Source organism: Psammomys obesus, unplaced genomic scaffold, assembly GCF_907164565.1.
Source record: "Psammomys obesus unplaced genomic scaffold, mPsaObe1.curated_primary_1811, whole genome shotgun sequence".
Lineage (NCBI taxonomy): Eukaryota > Metazoa > Chordata > Mammalia > Rodentia > Muridae > Psammomys > Psammomys obesus.
The window spans coordinates 5,356,383-5,372,334 of NW_026591598.1; the positions used below are offsets into that span (position 1 = coordinate 5,356,383).

At 38.7% G+C, this 15,952-nt stretch overlaps 1 protein-coding gene across 1 annotated transcript in view; it reads right to left on the reverse strand.

Moving 5' to 3' along the window:
• Positions 1-1,216: 1,216 nt before the first annotated feature.
• Positions 1,217-15,952, reverse strand: part of Ago3 (argonaute RISC catalytic component 3) — an 87,661-nt gene continuing 72,925 nt past the window's right edge. The window contains exons 13-19 of the mRNA XM_055611338.1: positions 13,186-13,345; positions 11,291-11,381; positions 10,103-10,297; positions 9,470-9,604; positions 4,746-4,847; positions 2,475-2,674; positions 1,217-1,505 (exon numbers count right to left, since the gene is read on the reverse strand). Coding sequence (XP_055467313.1) covers positions 1,397-1,505; positions 2,475-2,674; positions 4,746-4,847; positions 9,470-9,604; positions 10,103-10,297; positions 11,291-11,381; positions 13,186-13,345 — 992 coding nt within the window. The 3' untranslated portion in view covers positions 1,217-1,396. The remainder of the gene's footprint in view (positions 1,506-2,474; positions 2,675-4,745; positions 4,848-9,469; positions 9,605-10,102; positions 10,298-11,290; positions 11,382-13,185; positions 13,346-15,952) is intronic.

Consider the following 15,952-nt stretch of genomic DNA (forward strand, 5'->3'; position numbering starts at 1 on the left):
AAATTGCGAAACTCTCTTTCTGAAATTAAGGCTGTATTACTTTGCCCTGTTTAAATGACATAGGTGTCTGTCCTTCCTGTTGTCTGTGATGAAGACAGACAACTTTCCTTTAAAACTGCTTATTGCACTAAAAGAGAGCAAAAAACTAGTCTCAGTTCTTAAACATGATTACAGTTCTATAAAAGATGTAGCTAATACAGTTTATAATTATTAAAGCACTATTCTAATGAATATAAAAACAAAAGGAGCTATACTTCAGCATACATATATGTTTATATATATACACATATATAAAATATATATGTGAAAATCACATTAAGGTATGAAGGCAGTAAGTAAATTAGCAAAAAACAAAATGAAAACAACCCCGATTCCTTTTCTTTTTCCATCCTATAGAGTTTCAGTTTTTAAAATATTTACCCTTTATAAAAGCCTTAAAGGATTTCCAGGTATAACTCATACAAACAGGAGGCTTTAGAATATTCATCACCGATCAGAAAGATGTTTGACAAGGCTTTGTCCTTATAGCAGCTTTAACAAACTCACTGCAGAAACGAATCCTCAGGTGGCTACTGTTTCCGAATACAGTACACACACAGCAGAGGTGAGTCCAAGCAAAAAAAAGAGCAGACACTCAGAAACATGGCTTCAGGAGCCAAGAATTCAGAACTGTGTATGAGATAGGAGCTAGGAGTATGGTACATAAAATTAAAACAGAAATCTAGTTTGCCATGCCTTACTTCGAATGGCATCTGTACTATAGGGACAAAAGTAGAGATGCTGAAGGCAAAGGAGGTGGTGAGACAAATGAAGGCAGCCTAAGGGGGGAATAAGGAAAAGAAAGTTCCCCAGTGGAATGACCTACAGAATATATATACATAGACACATATATATCATTAGTCTAGATCTAGATATATATGCACATTAAGTATACAGTGTGTATTGAAAATACAGACTCCTTTACAAGAATAGATGAATGCACATTACTTTTTTTGCACATGTAACTAAACAATCATTATTTGTGTAGGTGTGTGTTTTTAAACCATCATTCACTTTTTCTTTACTTTTTTGCAAAGATAGTTGTGCTGCCAAGCAACTTGAGGTAAAGGCATTAAAAGGGTTAGACTGTAAGAAGTAAAATAAACAACTGTGATGCTTCCTACAGGAGACTTCAAAAAAAAAAAAAAAAAAAAAAAAAAAAAAAGCAGCTGGCTGGTTTCCTAGCATATAACGGTGCTGTGTTCCTTGACAAAGTAAACAATTTTCCTTGAATCAACATAAGGACCAGACCCCTACATAATGTTGACTTCTGTATGGCTGGAGGCATCCCCACTGGAAACATACATTGTATGTTGATTCATCTTTCAGCTCTTCTCGGAGAATACACCTGGACTTGTTAAGCAAAGTACATTGTGCGTAAGGTATCTTGGTGAATCTGTACAGCCTTGGCAAGAGCTTGTGGATCTCGTCCATTACTCTGTCCTGAAACGTGGCTTCCTTCAGCACTGTAAGAGAAGGGTTAGGGAATACAAACATTCTGTTCTAATGTAATAATTCTGAAGAATATTACATAAAACATTCCCAAAATAGAGACTGGCGTAGTAAACTTTATGTTTGTCATTTAGCTTCAATATGGCCAATTTTACTTTGGCTCTTTCATTTTCTCAGGATCAATTAGAAACAAATCACAAACATCCTATCATTTTGTTTAATATAATTATATTATATATAATAATTACATATACATAACCAATAATATCTTCATTGGGTAATTTGGGGAAGCTAGATTATGTTTTTATTTTTATTTATTTATTTATCATGTATGCAATGTTCTGTCTGCATGTCAGAAGAGGGCACCAAATCTCATTGTAGATGGTTCTGAATCACCATGTAGTTGCTTGGAATTGAACTCCTGACCTCTGGAAGAGCAGCCAGTGCTCTTAACCTCTGAGCCATCTCTCCAGCTCCCATCTATATTTTAAAAGATTTATTTTATCTTTATGTATATGAGCATTTTGCCTGCATGAGTAAGGTATCTTACACACACACACACACACACACACACACACACACACACACACACACGCACCATGAGCATGCCAGGTGCATGGATCCCCTGGGACTGGAGTGACAGACAGTTGTGAGCTGCCATGTGGGTGCTGGGAATTGAAACCAGGTCTTCTAGGGGAGCAGCCAGAACTCCCAATTGCTGAGCCTATTCATTTCTCCAGCCCCAGATCATTCTATTATTAGTAAGCCCACGCAGTATTTTTGGCAGAAAAGCTTATTTTGGGCCATCAATTGTTATCCCTTTTTACAGAGTGCACTGGCTGTGTGACAAACTATGGAACTTTAATTCTGAGTGGCAAGACTTTATGCAGAAGTACCTATGACATGGAAGTGCTTATAGAAATGGCCTATGGACTGTATTTGGATTTGCTTTAAGATTCCTAGTCTTTATGCTTTTATATTACCTGTCATGTTCCTTGTCCACAAGATGGTATCTGGCTCTGAATGCTACCAGGTGAGCATAATACGCTGGTGCAGGGATAGAAACAGACCTTGTACAGCGTACGTAGGTGTGACAGAGCTGGTAAGTGAGCAGCTGAAGTTCATCTGCAGTGAAGCAGTTGTCATCCCACAAAACATGGTAGTGTGAAGGACGGCTGGTTCCCTACGGAGGAGAAATGGTTTTTTTTTCTGTTGATTTCTAAACTTTTTTTGTTTGTTTGTTTTTCTTTTTAAACATTTTTCATTGGTGAGCTGGCAAGATGGCTCACTGGCTAAAGGTGTTTGTTGCACAAGCCTGGTGACCTGGGTTTGATTTCTGGATGCCACGTAAAGCTATATGGAAAGGACAGAAAGCTGTCTTCTGACCTCCACATTTGTTCAATGGCATGCATATCCTGCCGCCAAATTAATACTTGCAAACATGCACAGTAATAACACAAATTTTCACTGGTGTATATTCATTGTACATAGTACTTAGTTACAGGGGAACATTTCCATATGATTATGTACTTGACTTTGAGCACACTACCCTCTTTGCTCCCTTCCCTTTCCTTGCTTTACCTTCCATTTCTCTTCACTATTCCCCTAAATAGTTTAACTTCTACTTTCACGTTATATATACATGCATGATTTTACACACGTATATAAAGCATAAATGCTTTTTACCTGTTACTATCATTTCATTTTCTGTGTATGGGTATCTTGCCTGCTTGTATGGCTGTGCACTGCATGAATGTCTGGTGCCTGTGGAGGCCTGAAAAAAGCACTGGATCCCCAGAACTGGAGTTACCCTCAGGGGTTAGTCACCATGTAGATACTGGGAATCGAACCCAGGTCCTCTGGAAGTATTCTTAACCTCTGAGCCGTCTCTCCAGCCCCTCTATATAAAATTTAAGAGGAATCCTGATCCTCCTGTCTTCACCTCCTTAGTGCTGAGATTACAAGTTTGTGCTACCATACCCAGCATGCAGTGGAATTATATGCATTCATAAAGCAAAGTGAGAACATGATGCTGGAAGTCATTATATTAAGCAAAGTAAGCCAGCATCAAAAAGATAAAACCAGATATTTTCTTTTATATGCAAAATTTCTATTTAACATGATGTATATGTATATTTATAAATGTGTATATTTGTACATTTACACATATATATGTATAGGTCAAGAAACCAGAAAGCAGATAGGAGAAGGAAAAGATCTCAAGGGAGGGAGAAAAGGAAAAAGGGTAACAGAAAACATGTGATGTGAAAGTGGGATACAGTGAGGTACAACAAAGGAGAGGAGCAGGAGGCTGGTAGGGAGAGGGATGAATGTTAACAAAGCACAATGACACATATGTATGAAAATGCCACAATAAAACTTATTTTTGCTGAGCAGTGGTGGCACACACCTTAAATCCCAGCACTTGAGAGGCAGAGGCAGGGGGATCTCTGAGTTTGAGGCCAGCAGGTCTATGGAATGTAGCCAAGGCTACACAGAGAAACCCTGTCTTGAAAAACCAAACCAACCAAACAAAAAAGACAAACCCAAAAAATCCACATAAACCCCCTATTATAGTATAGTATGTTTAGTAACACTAAAATTGCTATAAATCAATAAATATTTATTAAGTTTTGCATTAAATTAAAGGTCTAATTTAGGAAGATTCATTCTATCAAGCTAATTGTGCTATTTGCTTTTTTTGTTTGTTTGTCTTTTTTGTTGTTGTTTTTGAGACAGGGTTTCTCTGTGTAACCTTGGCTGTCCTAGAACTTGCTTTGTAGACCAGGCTGGCCTCAAACTCACAGAGATCCATGTGCCTCTGCCTCCCTGAGTGCTGGGATTACAGGCATGTGGCATTGCGCCTAGCTTAATTCTGCTACTTTCTTTCTTTTTCCTTTTTTTTTTTTAATTTTTGACTTTTGAGACAGTTTCTCTGTCTAACCCTGGGTGTTCTGGAATTCATTTTGTAGACGAGGCTGATCTTGAACTCACAGAGATCAGTCTGCCTCTGCCTCCCCAGTGCTAGGATTCAAGGCATGCACCACAATGCCCAGTTCATTAATTCTGCTATTTTCATAAAAGTATTTCCCTCTTAAAATAGGGAAAAGGAAGAAATTCACTTATTAAAAATTTTATGTGAAAATAACTAGAAACACAGAGAAAAGTATTATTTTTCTTTTTTGCCGAGGCTCTGAAAAATACCTAAGAATTGAAGTTCTAGATGAAAACATTTCACCCAAGAGTAGGCTCACCTGTATTCCAGCATGGCTACAGAGATAAAAGTCAAATTCATACGGGTGAGTGATGTCGGTATCCACCGTAGTTCCTGCTGGAATGTTGCCACTTCTTCCAACCTAGATTTTTTTTTGTATCAAATTTTAAATCAACAAGACAAAGGTAAAATAAATGTATCAGAAAGTATATCAACAATATTCAAATATATAAACTGACCTCACATTTCACACTTTCAGCTTGAAATATTACTTAAGCAACTATTAAGTATACCCCCCAAGTAGTCTTTTAAAAATCCTTTTCACCCAGATGCCCCTCAACTGAGTAATGGATACAGAAATTGTGGTACATCTACACAATGGAATATTACTCTGCAATAAAAAACAAGGAAATAATGAAATTTGCAGATAAATGGTGGGAACTGGAAAAGATCATCCTGAGTGAGGTATCCCAGAAGCAGAAAGACACACAGGGTATATACTCACTCATAAGTGGATATCATAGACATATAATATAGGATAAAACTAAAATCTGTACACCTAAGGAAACTAATCAAGAAGGAGGACTCTGGCTAAGATGCTCAATCCCCATTCAGAAAGGCAAAGAGGATGGACATCAGAAGAAGGAGAAAACAGGGAACAGGACAGGAGCATGCCACAGAGGGCCTCTGAAAGGCTCTACCCTGCAGGGTATCAAAGCAGAGGCTGAGACTTATGGCCAACCTTTGGACAGAGTGCAGGGAATCTTATGAAAGAAGGAGGAAATAATAAGATCTGGAGAGGACAAGAGCTCCACAAGGAGAACAAAAGAACCAAAAAATCTGGGCACTGAGACTGATACTCCAACCAAGGACCATGCATGGAGATAACCTAGAACCCCTGCACAGATGTAGCCCATGGCAGTTCAGTGTCCAAGTGGGTTCCATAGTAATGGGAATAGGGACTATCTCTGACAGGAACTGATTGGCCTGCTCTTTGATCACCTCCCCCTGAGGGGGGAGCAGCCTTACCAGGCCACTGAGGAAGACAATGCAGCCACTCCTGATGAGACCTGATGGACTAGGATCAGAAGGAAGGGTTGGAAGACCTCCCCTATCAGTGGACTGGGGGAGGGCCATGGGGGGAGAAGGGGGACGGGGAGGGTGAGATTGGGAGGGGAGGAGGGAGGGAGCTACAGGGGGGATACAAAGTAAATAAAGTGTAATTAATAAAAATTAAAATAAAAATTCTTTCTTCTCCTTCTTCTTCCTACTGCTACTGCTATTACTACTATTTGATTTTTTAAGACAGGGTTTCTTTGTGTAGCCTTGGCAGTCCTAGAAATAGCTCTGTAGACCAGGCCTTGAACTCACAGAGGTACGTCTGCCTCTGCCTCCCAAGTGCTGACATTAAAGGCATGCACCACCATGACTAGTTTGAAAAAGTCTTTATCATTTTGTGTGCATGGGTGTTTTGCCTACATGTATACTGGTGTATCATGTGCATGCGGTGCCCATGAAGGTAAAAGAGTATTAGATTTCCTGTAATTGGAGTTACAAATGGTTCTGAGCTACCATGTGGGTGCTGGGGAACTGAACTCAGGTTGACTGTAAGAGCAGCCAATGCTTTTAACCCCTAACCCATTACTCCAGACCTCTATTCTCTCTCTTTTTTTAAATTATTATTTTTAGAGACAATTTCTTATATCTCGAGCTGGCCTTGAACTCACTATGTAGCTCAGGATGAATAGGTTTATATGGTGCTGGGGAATTGAACCCTGGACTTTATGCATGCTGGGCAAGCCCTCTACCAACTGAGCTGCAGCCTCAGTTCCCCTTTTTTCTTTCTTTCTTTCTTTCTTTCTTTTCTTTCTTTCTTTCTTTCTTTCTTTCTTTCTTTCTTTCTTTCTTTCTTTCTTTCTTTCTTTCTTTCTTTTTTTAGTTTATTTATTTTACTTTATAAGTGTTTTTGCCTATAGGTATGTCTGAGTATCATGTGTGTGTCTGGTGACCACAGAGGCCAGAAGAGGGCTTTGGATTCCTCCGGATCCGGCTGGAATTGTGGATGGTTTTGAGCTATCATGAGGGTGTTTGGGAACCAAACCCAGGACCTCTGCAAGAGCAGCCTGTGCTCCTAAGTAAGCCCTGAGCAATCTCCCCAGCCCCAAATATTTATTAACATGAATGTTGGAAAGCACGAAAGAGCTATATAGTCTCTACTGCTTGGTGGGTGACAGGGTAAAAGACTACATGTGTGCTGTGTTCTTGAACTATAGTGTGTGAAAATCACCATTCTTCATGGAGAATACTATACATCTTGATGACGTCAATAGGAATTAGTTTTATTAGCCATGTCAGGTTCTTTTTAAAATTTATTTTATTTGTCTGTATCTGTATGAAAGTATTCCATATGTGTGCAGCTGCTCACAGGAGCTAGAAGAGGGTATTGGATCCCCTAGAGCTGGAGTTTCAGCCATTTATGAACAGTCTATGTGGGTGCTGGGAATTGAATCTGGATACTGTGAAAGAGCAGCCTGTGCTCTTAACCACTGAGTCACCTCTCCAGCCTTATGTCAGGTTATTTAAATGTGTGTGTGTGTGTATTTTGATGACCATCTTGTAAGTAAGGTGTTATTAGCACTTACTTGGGGAAGCCAAGGCTCAGGAATATAAAACAATTGCCCATTAGTAGGCAATGAGGGCAGAACTGGGATTAAAACATGAAATCATTATAAAGGCTCAATTCTCTTATTTCCAATTTTAGTATATGTGCTGCCGAAGCGAGCACAATTCTCTTATTTCATACTACTAGTTTCAATATTTCATAGGATATTTTCTCTGGAGAAAGATGTTTAATAATGAATTTTATTGGGGGGCACAGGGTTATATTATATAGTTCATGTTGGCTGGAACTTGCTATGCAGACCAGGATAGCCTCAAACTCAGAGAGATGGACCTACCTCTGCCTCTGAGTGCTGGGATTAAAGGTGTGCACTAACTTGTGCTCATGCATAGCTCTATGCAGTGCTAAGTACTGAACCCAGGGCTAGACTCTAACAACTGAACTATAATCTCCAGCCTTGGAGATTATCAAAGCCTCTTAATAAACACTCTAACATATATATTGTGCACAAACCTCCTTTCCTCAAAAACACTTAAAAATGAATACCTATAAATCTAGGCTTATAATACAGCTATGAACAGAAACTTTTTTACTGACCCACATATTTCTACCATGAGGTACTGCTATTAGTTAAGTAGGTTTAAGTACAGTTGGATAGACCAAACATATACCCTTTACTAAGCACATAACCAAGAAAATAGTAATCTACTCAATTATGCCTACTCTTCTGCCAACCTCCACCCCAAGATAGGTTTCTTTCTGTGTAGCCCTGGTTGTCCTGGAACTTGCTTTGTAGACCAGGCTGTCCTCAAACTCACAGAGACCCACTTGCCTCTGCCTCTTGAGTGCTGTGATTACAGGGGTGTGCCACCACATCCAGCTTAATTATGCCTATTCTTTAAAAAAAAAAAACTTGAGCCTAATAAATTAGCAACACATACCATACGGAATCTGTAACCTACTTAAAGAAAAGCAGAATGTGTGGGTCTTTCCAACAGTTCCAGTTTCTAGGTGTATACTCTAGGGCAGTTATTCTCAACCTTCCTAATGCTGTGACCCTTTAATACAGTTCCTCATGCTGTGGTGACTCCCCAACCATAACATTATTTTTGTTGCTACTGTTATAAATCATACTGTAAATATTTTTGGAGACAGAGGCTTGCCAAAGTGGTTGCAACCCACAGGTTGAGAACTGCTGCTCTAGGACAAAAGTATTTTACCTCTCTATTTCCTCAACTATAATAATATTCCATCTTTTTTTTTTCATTTTTGGGAATTGAACCCATGGCCTGAAATGTGCATCACATCTAAGCACTCCATTAAGCTACACCTCCAGCCATTATCAGAATTATTTAGAGTATGAGTAAAAGTAAGCAAATGGATGAGCAGCATTACTCCACACTGGGTGTTCATCATCATTCCACTTAAGCCAGGTTTTCTAGGTATAAAAATTTACTGATAATTTGGAGTCAAAGGCCTTTAACAACCAGGAAGTTATAATAAAACTTAATGACTGCTCTTATTAGGTGCTATATTACAGTGATTAAGAATACCGCAGTAGGGCTGGAGAGATGGCTCAGAGGTTAAGAGCACTGGCTGCTCTACCAGAGGACCTGGGTTCAACTCCCAGCATCTACATGGCAGCTCATAACTGTTTGTAACTAGATATGCATGCAGGCAAAACACCAATGTGCATAAAATAAAATAAATAAACCATAAAAAAGAGAACTGTCTAGTTACATAGCTTGGATTTGAGAGCCACCTCTATCGGTGCTAGCTCCATAACCATCTTGAGGGATTGTTTAAGGTCACAATTTCTTCATTTTCAAGATAGGGATGATTATACATTATATCCAATAGTACTGTTATATATAATAGTACTTGGGAGGATTAAGCAGCTAAACCAAAAAGTATTTAGGTTAGCTATGCCTCTCAGCATGTACAGCCTAGCATTCATGAGGTCCTATGTGTGATTTCCAGCAACACAAAAAGGAGGGGAAGAAAGGAAGAAGGGATAGAGATAGGAAAGGAAAGAGGGAAGGAAGGACAGGGAGAAAAGAGAGAAAAGAAGAGATAGATATTGAAAGCCTGATGGTGGGGAGGGAACTCGACTTAGAACAATATTACAACAGATATAAAATTACCCTTTCTGTCCTATCAGCACAAAATAATCGTGTATGATGTCTCTTCTGAACTACAATGTAGGTTATTCCAGGTTGATAGTCTTTCTCCAAACTGATACAGGCTTCGCGAATTGCCAGTAGCTCATAATATAATACCTAGAAAAAAATACAACAGAAAGATTGAATATAGCCAGTTGTTTCTTTTACATATTCTAAAGTAATTATTTAACTTCATGATTTTATTTTTAGTTGTATGTACATGTGCAGGTGTGAGTTTATGCACATGAGTACAAGTACCCTGGATGCCAGAAGAGGGCAATCAGATCCCCTGGAGTTAGAGGTGGTAGTGAGCCACCTGAAGTGTGCGCTGAGAACGGAACTCCTCTGCAAGAGCTGCAAGCACTCTTAACCGTGCAGCCACCTCTCTAGTCCTGCTGCATGACTTCTGGCCATCACTTACTTCAGAGCTCAGTATGCTTCTGCACTTCATTTTAGCTGTGAGTAGAGCAATGAAGGCTCACATCCACAGGAACATTTTAAAAAGGAAAATCTACATGAAGCATCAGTTTTGATTCTTATGAACTTTTAACTTCAGAATTAGATACCACATCATAAATACAGTATTATGGTCTAGATATATTCCAAGCAACCAACCTGTCTAAATTGTCCTTCTGAAACACCATCCCGATAAAAGATGATACGGGTTGGTTTGAATCGGGTTGACTTATAAAATTGGATGAGCAGTTCCCGGACCATGGACGCCAAGTCTTGGATGATTTCCTGTCGGGGTCTCTGAACTCTTACTGTGGCACAGTATCTGCTTGGATGGGCATCCATACTACCTACAACCTAGGTGGGAAAAAGTGAGAAAAAAATTAATTAAAACCAAACTGTCTTCATTTACATTTTTATTTTATTATAGCCTTACTGTTTAACATTATTTACTTTGAGAAAAACAAAGATCAGACAATTCTGAGGAAAGAACAGAATAAAAGAGCAGAATAGTGTCAAAAACAATTAGTATTTTTTCTTTTTCCATTTATGTGTGTGGTGTGAATGTGTGCATAGCCATGCAAATTACAACAGTTATAGGATATTTAAGGACTAAAGTTAACAGATTTAGTAGGTATATTATTTAGAACTTGTATCCCAAAACCAAAATGATCGACCTTGGCAATAACTCTCAAACCCAAAGAACAATAATGAAAGTTGGCTACAAGAAAATTATTAAAGAATTGCAAAGATTAAACACTATTCCCCCAAAAAAACCCAAAACAAATAAGCAAACAAAAAACAAATCAGAAGCTGGAGAGATGGCTGAGCAATTAAGAGGACTGGTTGCTTTTGCAGAGGACCCTGGTTTAATTCCAAGCATCGACATGGTGGTTCACAACTGTCTGTAACTCCAATTTCAAGGGATCCAGTGACCTCTGGCCTCCATGGGAACTTTACACATGTGTTGTACTGCAGACAAAAACTCATATACATAAAATAAAAATAAAATCTTCAAAGAGAAAAACTAAATCATTCAATCAATAAATGGGTTAATAAAGTGAATAGACAGTTCTAAAGAAACACAGGGCCAGAGAGAGAGAGCTCAGAAGGTAAAGGCACCTGTCAGCCTAAACTTGCCACCCACATGGTAGAAGGAGAATCAACTCCTGCAAGTTGTCCTCTATCTCCACATGTGTGCCACAGCACTAGTCTACACCTCTTGCCACAAATAATACTGGTACACATGTCTAATGATGCCGCAATGAAACCCAAGAAATTAATAAAAAATAAATTATCAAATCTTGAAATTTGCAAATCAAATGTTGATGTTAGCATGGAGGAACTCACAGCAGCAATGGAAGGTTTCTTTCCATCACCAGCAGGTGGGTGAGTGACGTCTGCGCCCAGGAAGATCACTGGTTGCTGGAACACAGAAGGTCTTAAACACATTTTTTTAAAGAGTTAGACAGTTCATTTGTTTCATTTGTTTTACATGATTGCAATATAATTGCAAGCCACTGACAGTACAGCAGAAGCCCTATACAGCCAACAGGCAGCTTCACAGACCTGAACTGCTAACTAACTTTTTTTGAAGACAGGGTCCTCTACACTGTTGATCTGGTGCTATCTATCCTAAAGTTAATTGCTTTCCTCCTTGAGGTCTGCTAGCTCTTTTTTACAAGCAGAAAGACTCACATACCCCAAAGACACTGTAAACCTTGCCTGTCTGTTTGGCCAATAAAATACCAGGGCAAGGTGGATGGGATAGGTATGGCCAAGGTTCCAGGGCTTTCGGGGACAGAAGAGGATCATGGGAAGAAGGAGAAGGTGGAGGAAAAAGGAAAAAGCAGAGTTGCTTTGAAATAGAAAGAGAACCATATAGGCTGGGAGGAAGAACTCCAAGAATGGCGTGGAAAGGAATTGCCCAGATGAAAATATAAGCAAGTATTTTGGGATTATGGAATTAAAGTAGTCAAGATAGTAATGATTAAAGCAGATGACAATGGGATGAGGGCTGGGAAATAATGAGATAGTGTAGGTGAAATTATCTGCCTAGCCCAAAGTGAAATAAGGCAAGTCTAAAATCTAACATGTGTCTATGTCTTTATTGATTGTGATATCAGGTTAGATAATACAACTGTAATAATTATAGGCTAATAATAAACATTATTAGCATGTACTTTTAAAATTACCACAATATTACATAGCCTTGGCTATCCTAGACTCACTACATAGACCAGTTTGGCCTTGGACTCACAGAGATCCCCCTGCCTCTTCCTTCCAAGTTCTTGGATTTAAAGGCATGTGCCATCATGCCCAGTCATGACTAACTTATTCATGAATTTCTGGGAAACGCAGTAAAAGCTGTTATATCTCTCTGACATCTTGTGAGAACTTTCATGTTTTAAACAGTGGTACTGTGGTTGCAAAAGCAACTGATGCTAATATTCTCTGTAATAAAAGAAAAATGGTAAGTTTCTTTACAGTATCCCATTGATTATTATGCATTTAAACAACCTACTTACATTTTAAGTCTATGAGTCATACAGACAAAAAGAATCAGCAAGCCTTTGACTTTTAGTTTTAGGCAAGAATTATAGAAGTCTACTGTTCCCTGGCCCAAAGAATAAAATTTGAGTATATATTTAATAATCATAAAGTCCTAGCATTTCCTTTTATTTTAAAACTCCATACTTTAAAGTTGAAAGGACTGGGGCTTACAGATGGCTCAGCAGCTGTTCACCCAGAGGCCTGGAGTTTTATGCTTAGCACACACATGGTGGCTCACAACTCTCTGAAACTCCAATCCTGGGGGATCCAATATGCTCTTCTGGCCTCCACAGGCACTGTACGCTCATGTGCAGAGACACGTATAAAATAAAGGTGAAAATATTTAAAAAAATATTAACTGTTTCTTAGTTCTCAATGTGTTGGTTAGATTCTCTACCTCATTTATAAATCTCATCTTCTGTTTAGCAAGACAGGGTCTCACTATATAGCCCTGGCTGGCCTGGAACTCACTATGTAGACCAGGCTAGTCACATAGATCTACCTGCCTCTGCCTCCCAAATGCTGGCACAAAAGGAGTATGTTTAACCTTTGAGTTATGTCTCCAGCTCCAATAATCTCTTAATTTTGTTATAATTAGTTCATGACAAGAATCACTAGGGTTGTCTCTAATATCTTTTAGTAGTTATTTAAGCCTATGTAGAAAAACAAAGAATGGAAAAAAAATAACTTACCTTTGATGAGGCACAAGAATATTATTGATTCCTCCGAGTTTAACATTGATCTTTAGGCACAAGTTTGAAAGAGTTTGAGGAGATGTTTTTATTACATTCTTGACTTGCACACACTGTGTGGCCATACCCAAAAGTGTATCTCCTACACGTTTCACCTCCGCTATGGAATAAATGCAAATGACCCAGTCAGAAAAGACATGAAAATTCACTGACAGTAAAGCTATGAAGGATCCCCTGAAGTATATCATCGTATTATATATTATTATAGGGCACTTGAAATTATACTAATACTAAAACAATGCTATTAAGAATGCATGGAAATTTTAAGCATTAACTTAGAATTTTTCTATTGGTTTATTTTGCATATGAGAAATATACTTAAAATGTAAGCTTTTGGCCAAGCATAGTGGTGCACACCTTTAATCCCAGCATTCAGAGGCAGAGGCAGGTGGAACTCTGAGTTTGAGGCCAGCCTGGTCTAAAAAATGAGTTCCAGGATATCCAGGGATAACCAGAGAAACCCTGTTTAAAAAAAAAAAAAAAAAAAAGACAGAAAAGAAAAGAAAAGAAAAAGAAAGAAAGAAATTTAAAAATTTTACTTTCTTTTTATTTCATTATCTGTGTGTGCATCTATGGACATGCGTATATAATGTGTGTGTTGTATGCATGTGTAGAGGTCAGAAGACAACTCTGTTGGTTGGTTCTCTTCCAAGTTTACATGAGTTCCAGGGAACAAACTCAGGCTGTCAGACCTGCATGGCAAATGCCTTTACTTGCTGAGCACCCCAACACCCCAAAAGTATATTTTTAGAGCTGAAGAAAAAGCCTCTATCAAATTTAAAGGATTATTAGGTTGAAGACAATTGAAAAAGAAGCAGTGGGTCCAGGAAAAGCTGAAATTCATTGTATTAAGTTATGAAAGAATAAACTGAATTATTAAAAAAGACAGAGAAACTCTGTAGCTAAGAACTAGTTCTGCTCTTGCAGATAATCTGAGTTTGGGTTCACTCACCTCAGTGGCTCACAACGCCTGTAACTCCAGCTCCAAGAAGCTGTACACCTCTCGACTCCATGAACCCCATGAACACCCACGCTTACGTGCCGCTACTCACACAGACACACATACATACACATGACTTAAAATAAAGACCTTTTTAAATTAAGAAAAATTGTGTGTATAGGTTTGCATGTCTGTGCCCCACACGTGTATCTGGTGCTTGAGGAGATCAGAAGAGGTCATCGTACTCAGTAGAGATGGAGTTACGGATGGCTGTGGGTCACAAGTGGATGCTGGGAGTTGAACCCAGGTCCTCTGGAAGAGAAGCCAGTGCTCTTAACTTTTGAGCCTTTTCTCTAACCCACTTTCTTCTTTTTAAAGGAAGGCAGATTTACAAAGATAGATGATCTTTTTATCCTTCTCTATTTCTCCAACCTGGATAGGATGTACAGTTTCCTTTACAATCTGTATCAGCTTAGAGGTGGCACCAGTGGGGGCTAGAGAAGGCTTCCTCTAGTACTGTTTTCCATACAGTAACTTCCAGTGTCCTAGTTTTTGTGGCTGTTATTTGTCAAAATCTACTGTCCTTTGTGTTGGTATAATGTTCTTATGGAATGTATACAATTTACCCTTGTTCATTCAAATGCTGATTTCTCTACCCCACTATCTGGTTTTAATCTAGACATTGCATTGTGATGCTTATTTTAAGCTTGTCTCAAGTTAAACATGCCATCTTTTGTTCTCTGTAATTGTCAATTAAACAATCAGGCAATGCTGTGCAATGGAGAGAATAGGGTGGGACCTCCTGGTCTGGAGGGGAGAAGAAGAAAGTGAGTTGAAGAAAGAGAGGAGAGCAGAGTTCGGCAGAGGACTTTGAACCACGTGGACTTTGAACCGGACCTAAGATATCACTAAAAGCAAGTATAATGGGTGAAATCTGAATGGGAGGAAACTATGCGGGCTTGGAGGTTTAGGATGGAGTAACTATTGTCCAGCATTGTGCTCTAGGTTTATTAAATAAATCCTATTCTCTGTGTGGTGATTTGGGTATATAGCTGGTTTAGGAATAACTGCTGCTTAACTAAAAGATAAATCAATAATAAGCATTAATAACCCACAACACCTTTGATTTACTATAATCTAGACTCTGAAATCATTGCTTTGAACCACCTTTCTCCTGTGTGACAGGTACTGCACACACTGATAAATTGATTGTTGTTCTGTTAACCTGCCTTTTGTTTCACAGTCTATCACAACTATGAACTTAAAGAGGCTGAGAAAAACTATTTTCCTTCTTTTATCATAAAAGCTGTTTAACAACAAACAGAAAAAGCTATAGAAAATAACATACATCATTCCTTACTATCATTTTGTGTTCTTTCCCTATAATTTCCTTTCTTATAATCACAGTGTTCTTGTGGCTTTCAATCCTATTTTCCAACATTATTTTGAAGCTGAAGCATTACAGCATAAGAAAAAGGGCTCCCTTTCCTTTTCTCCTCCATAATGGGAATCTAAGTCTAAATTGTACCATAGATTTTGTGTGTGTGTGTGTGTGTGTGTGTGTGTGTGTGTGTGTGTGTATGAGAGAGAGAGAGAGAGAGAGAGAGAGAGAGAGAGAGCGAGCTAGCTATCTGGCTAGTGAGCTTTAGGGCTCAGCCTGTTTCTTCCTTCCATTTCACCATTGTTGGATTATAAGCATGGACCATCATGCCTGGCTTTTTACATGGATTCTGGGAATCCAAACTCATGCTTTATTGACTGACCCAT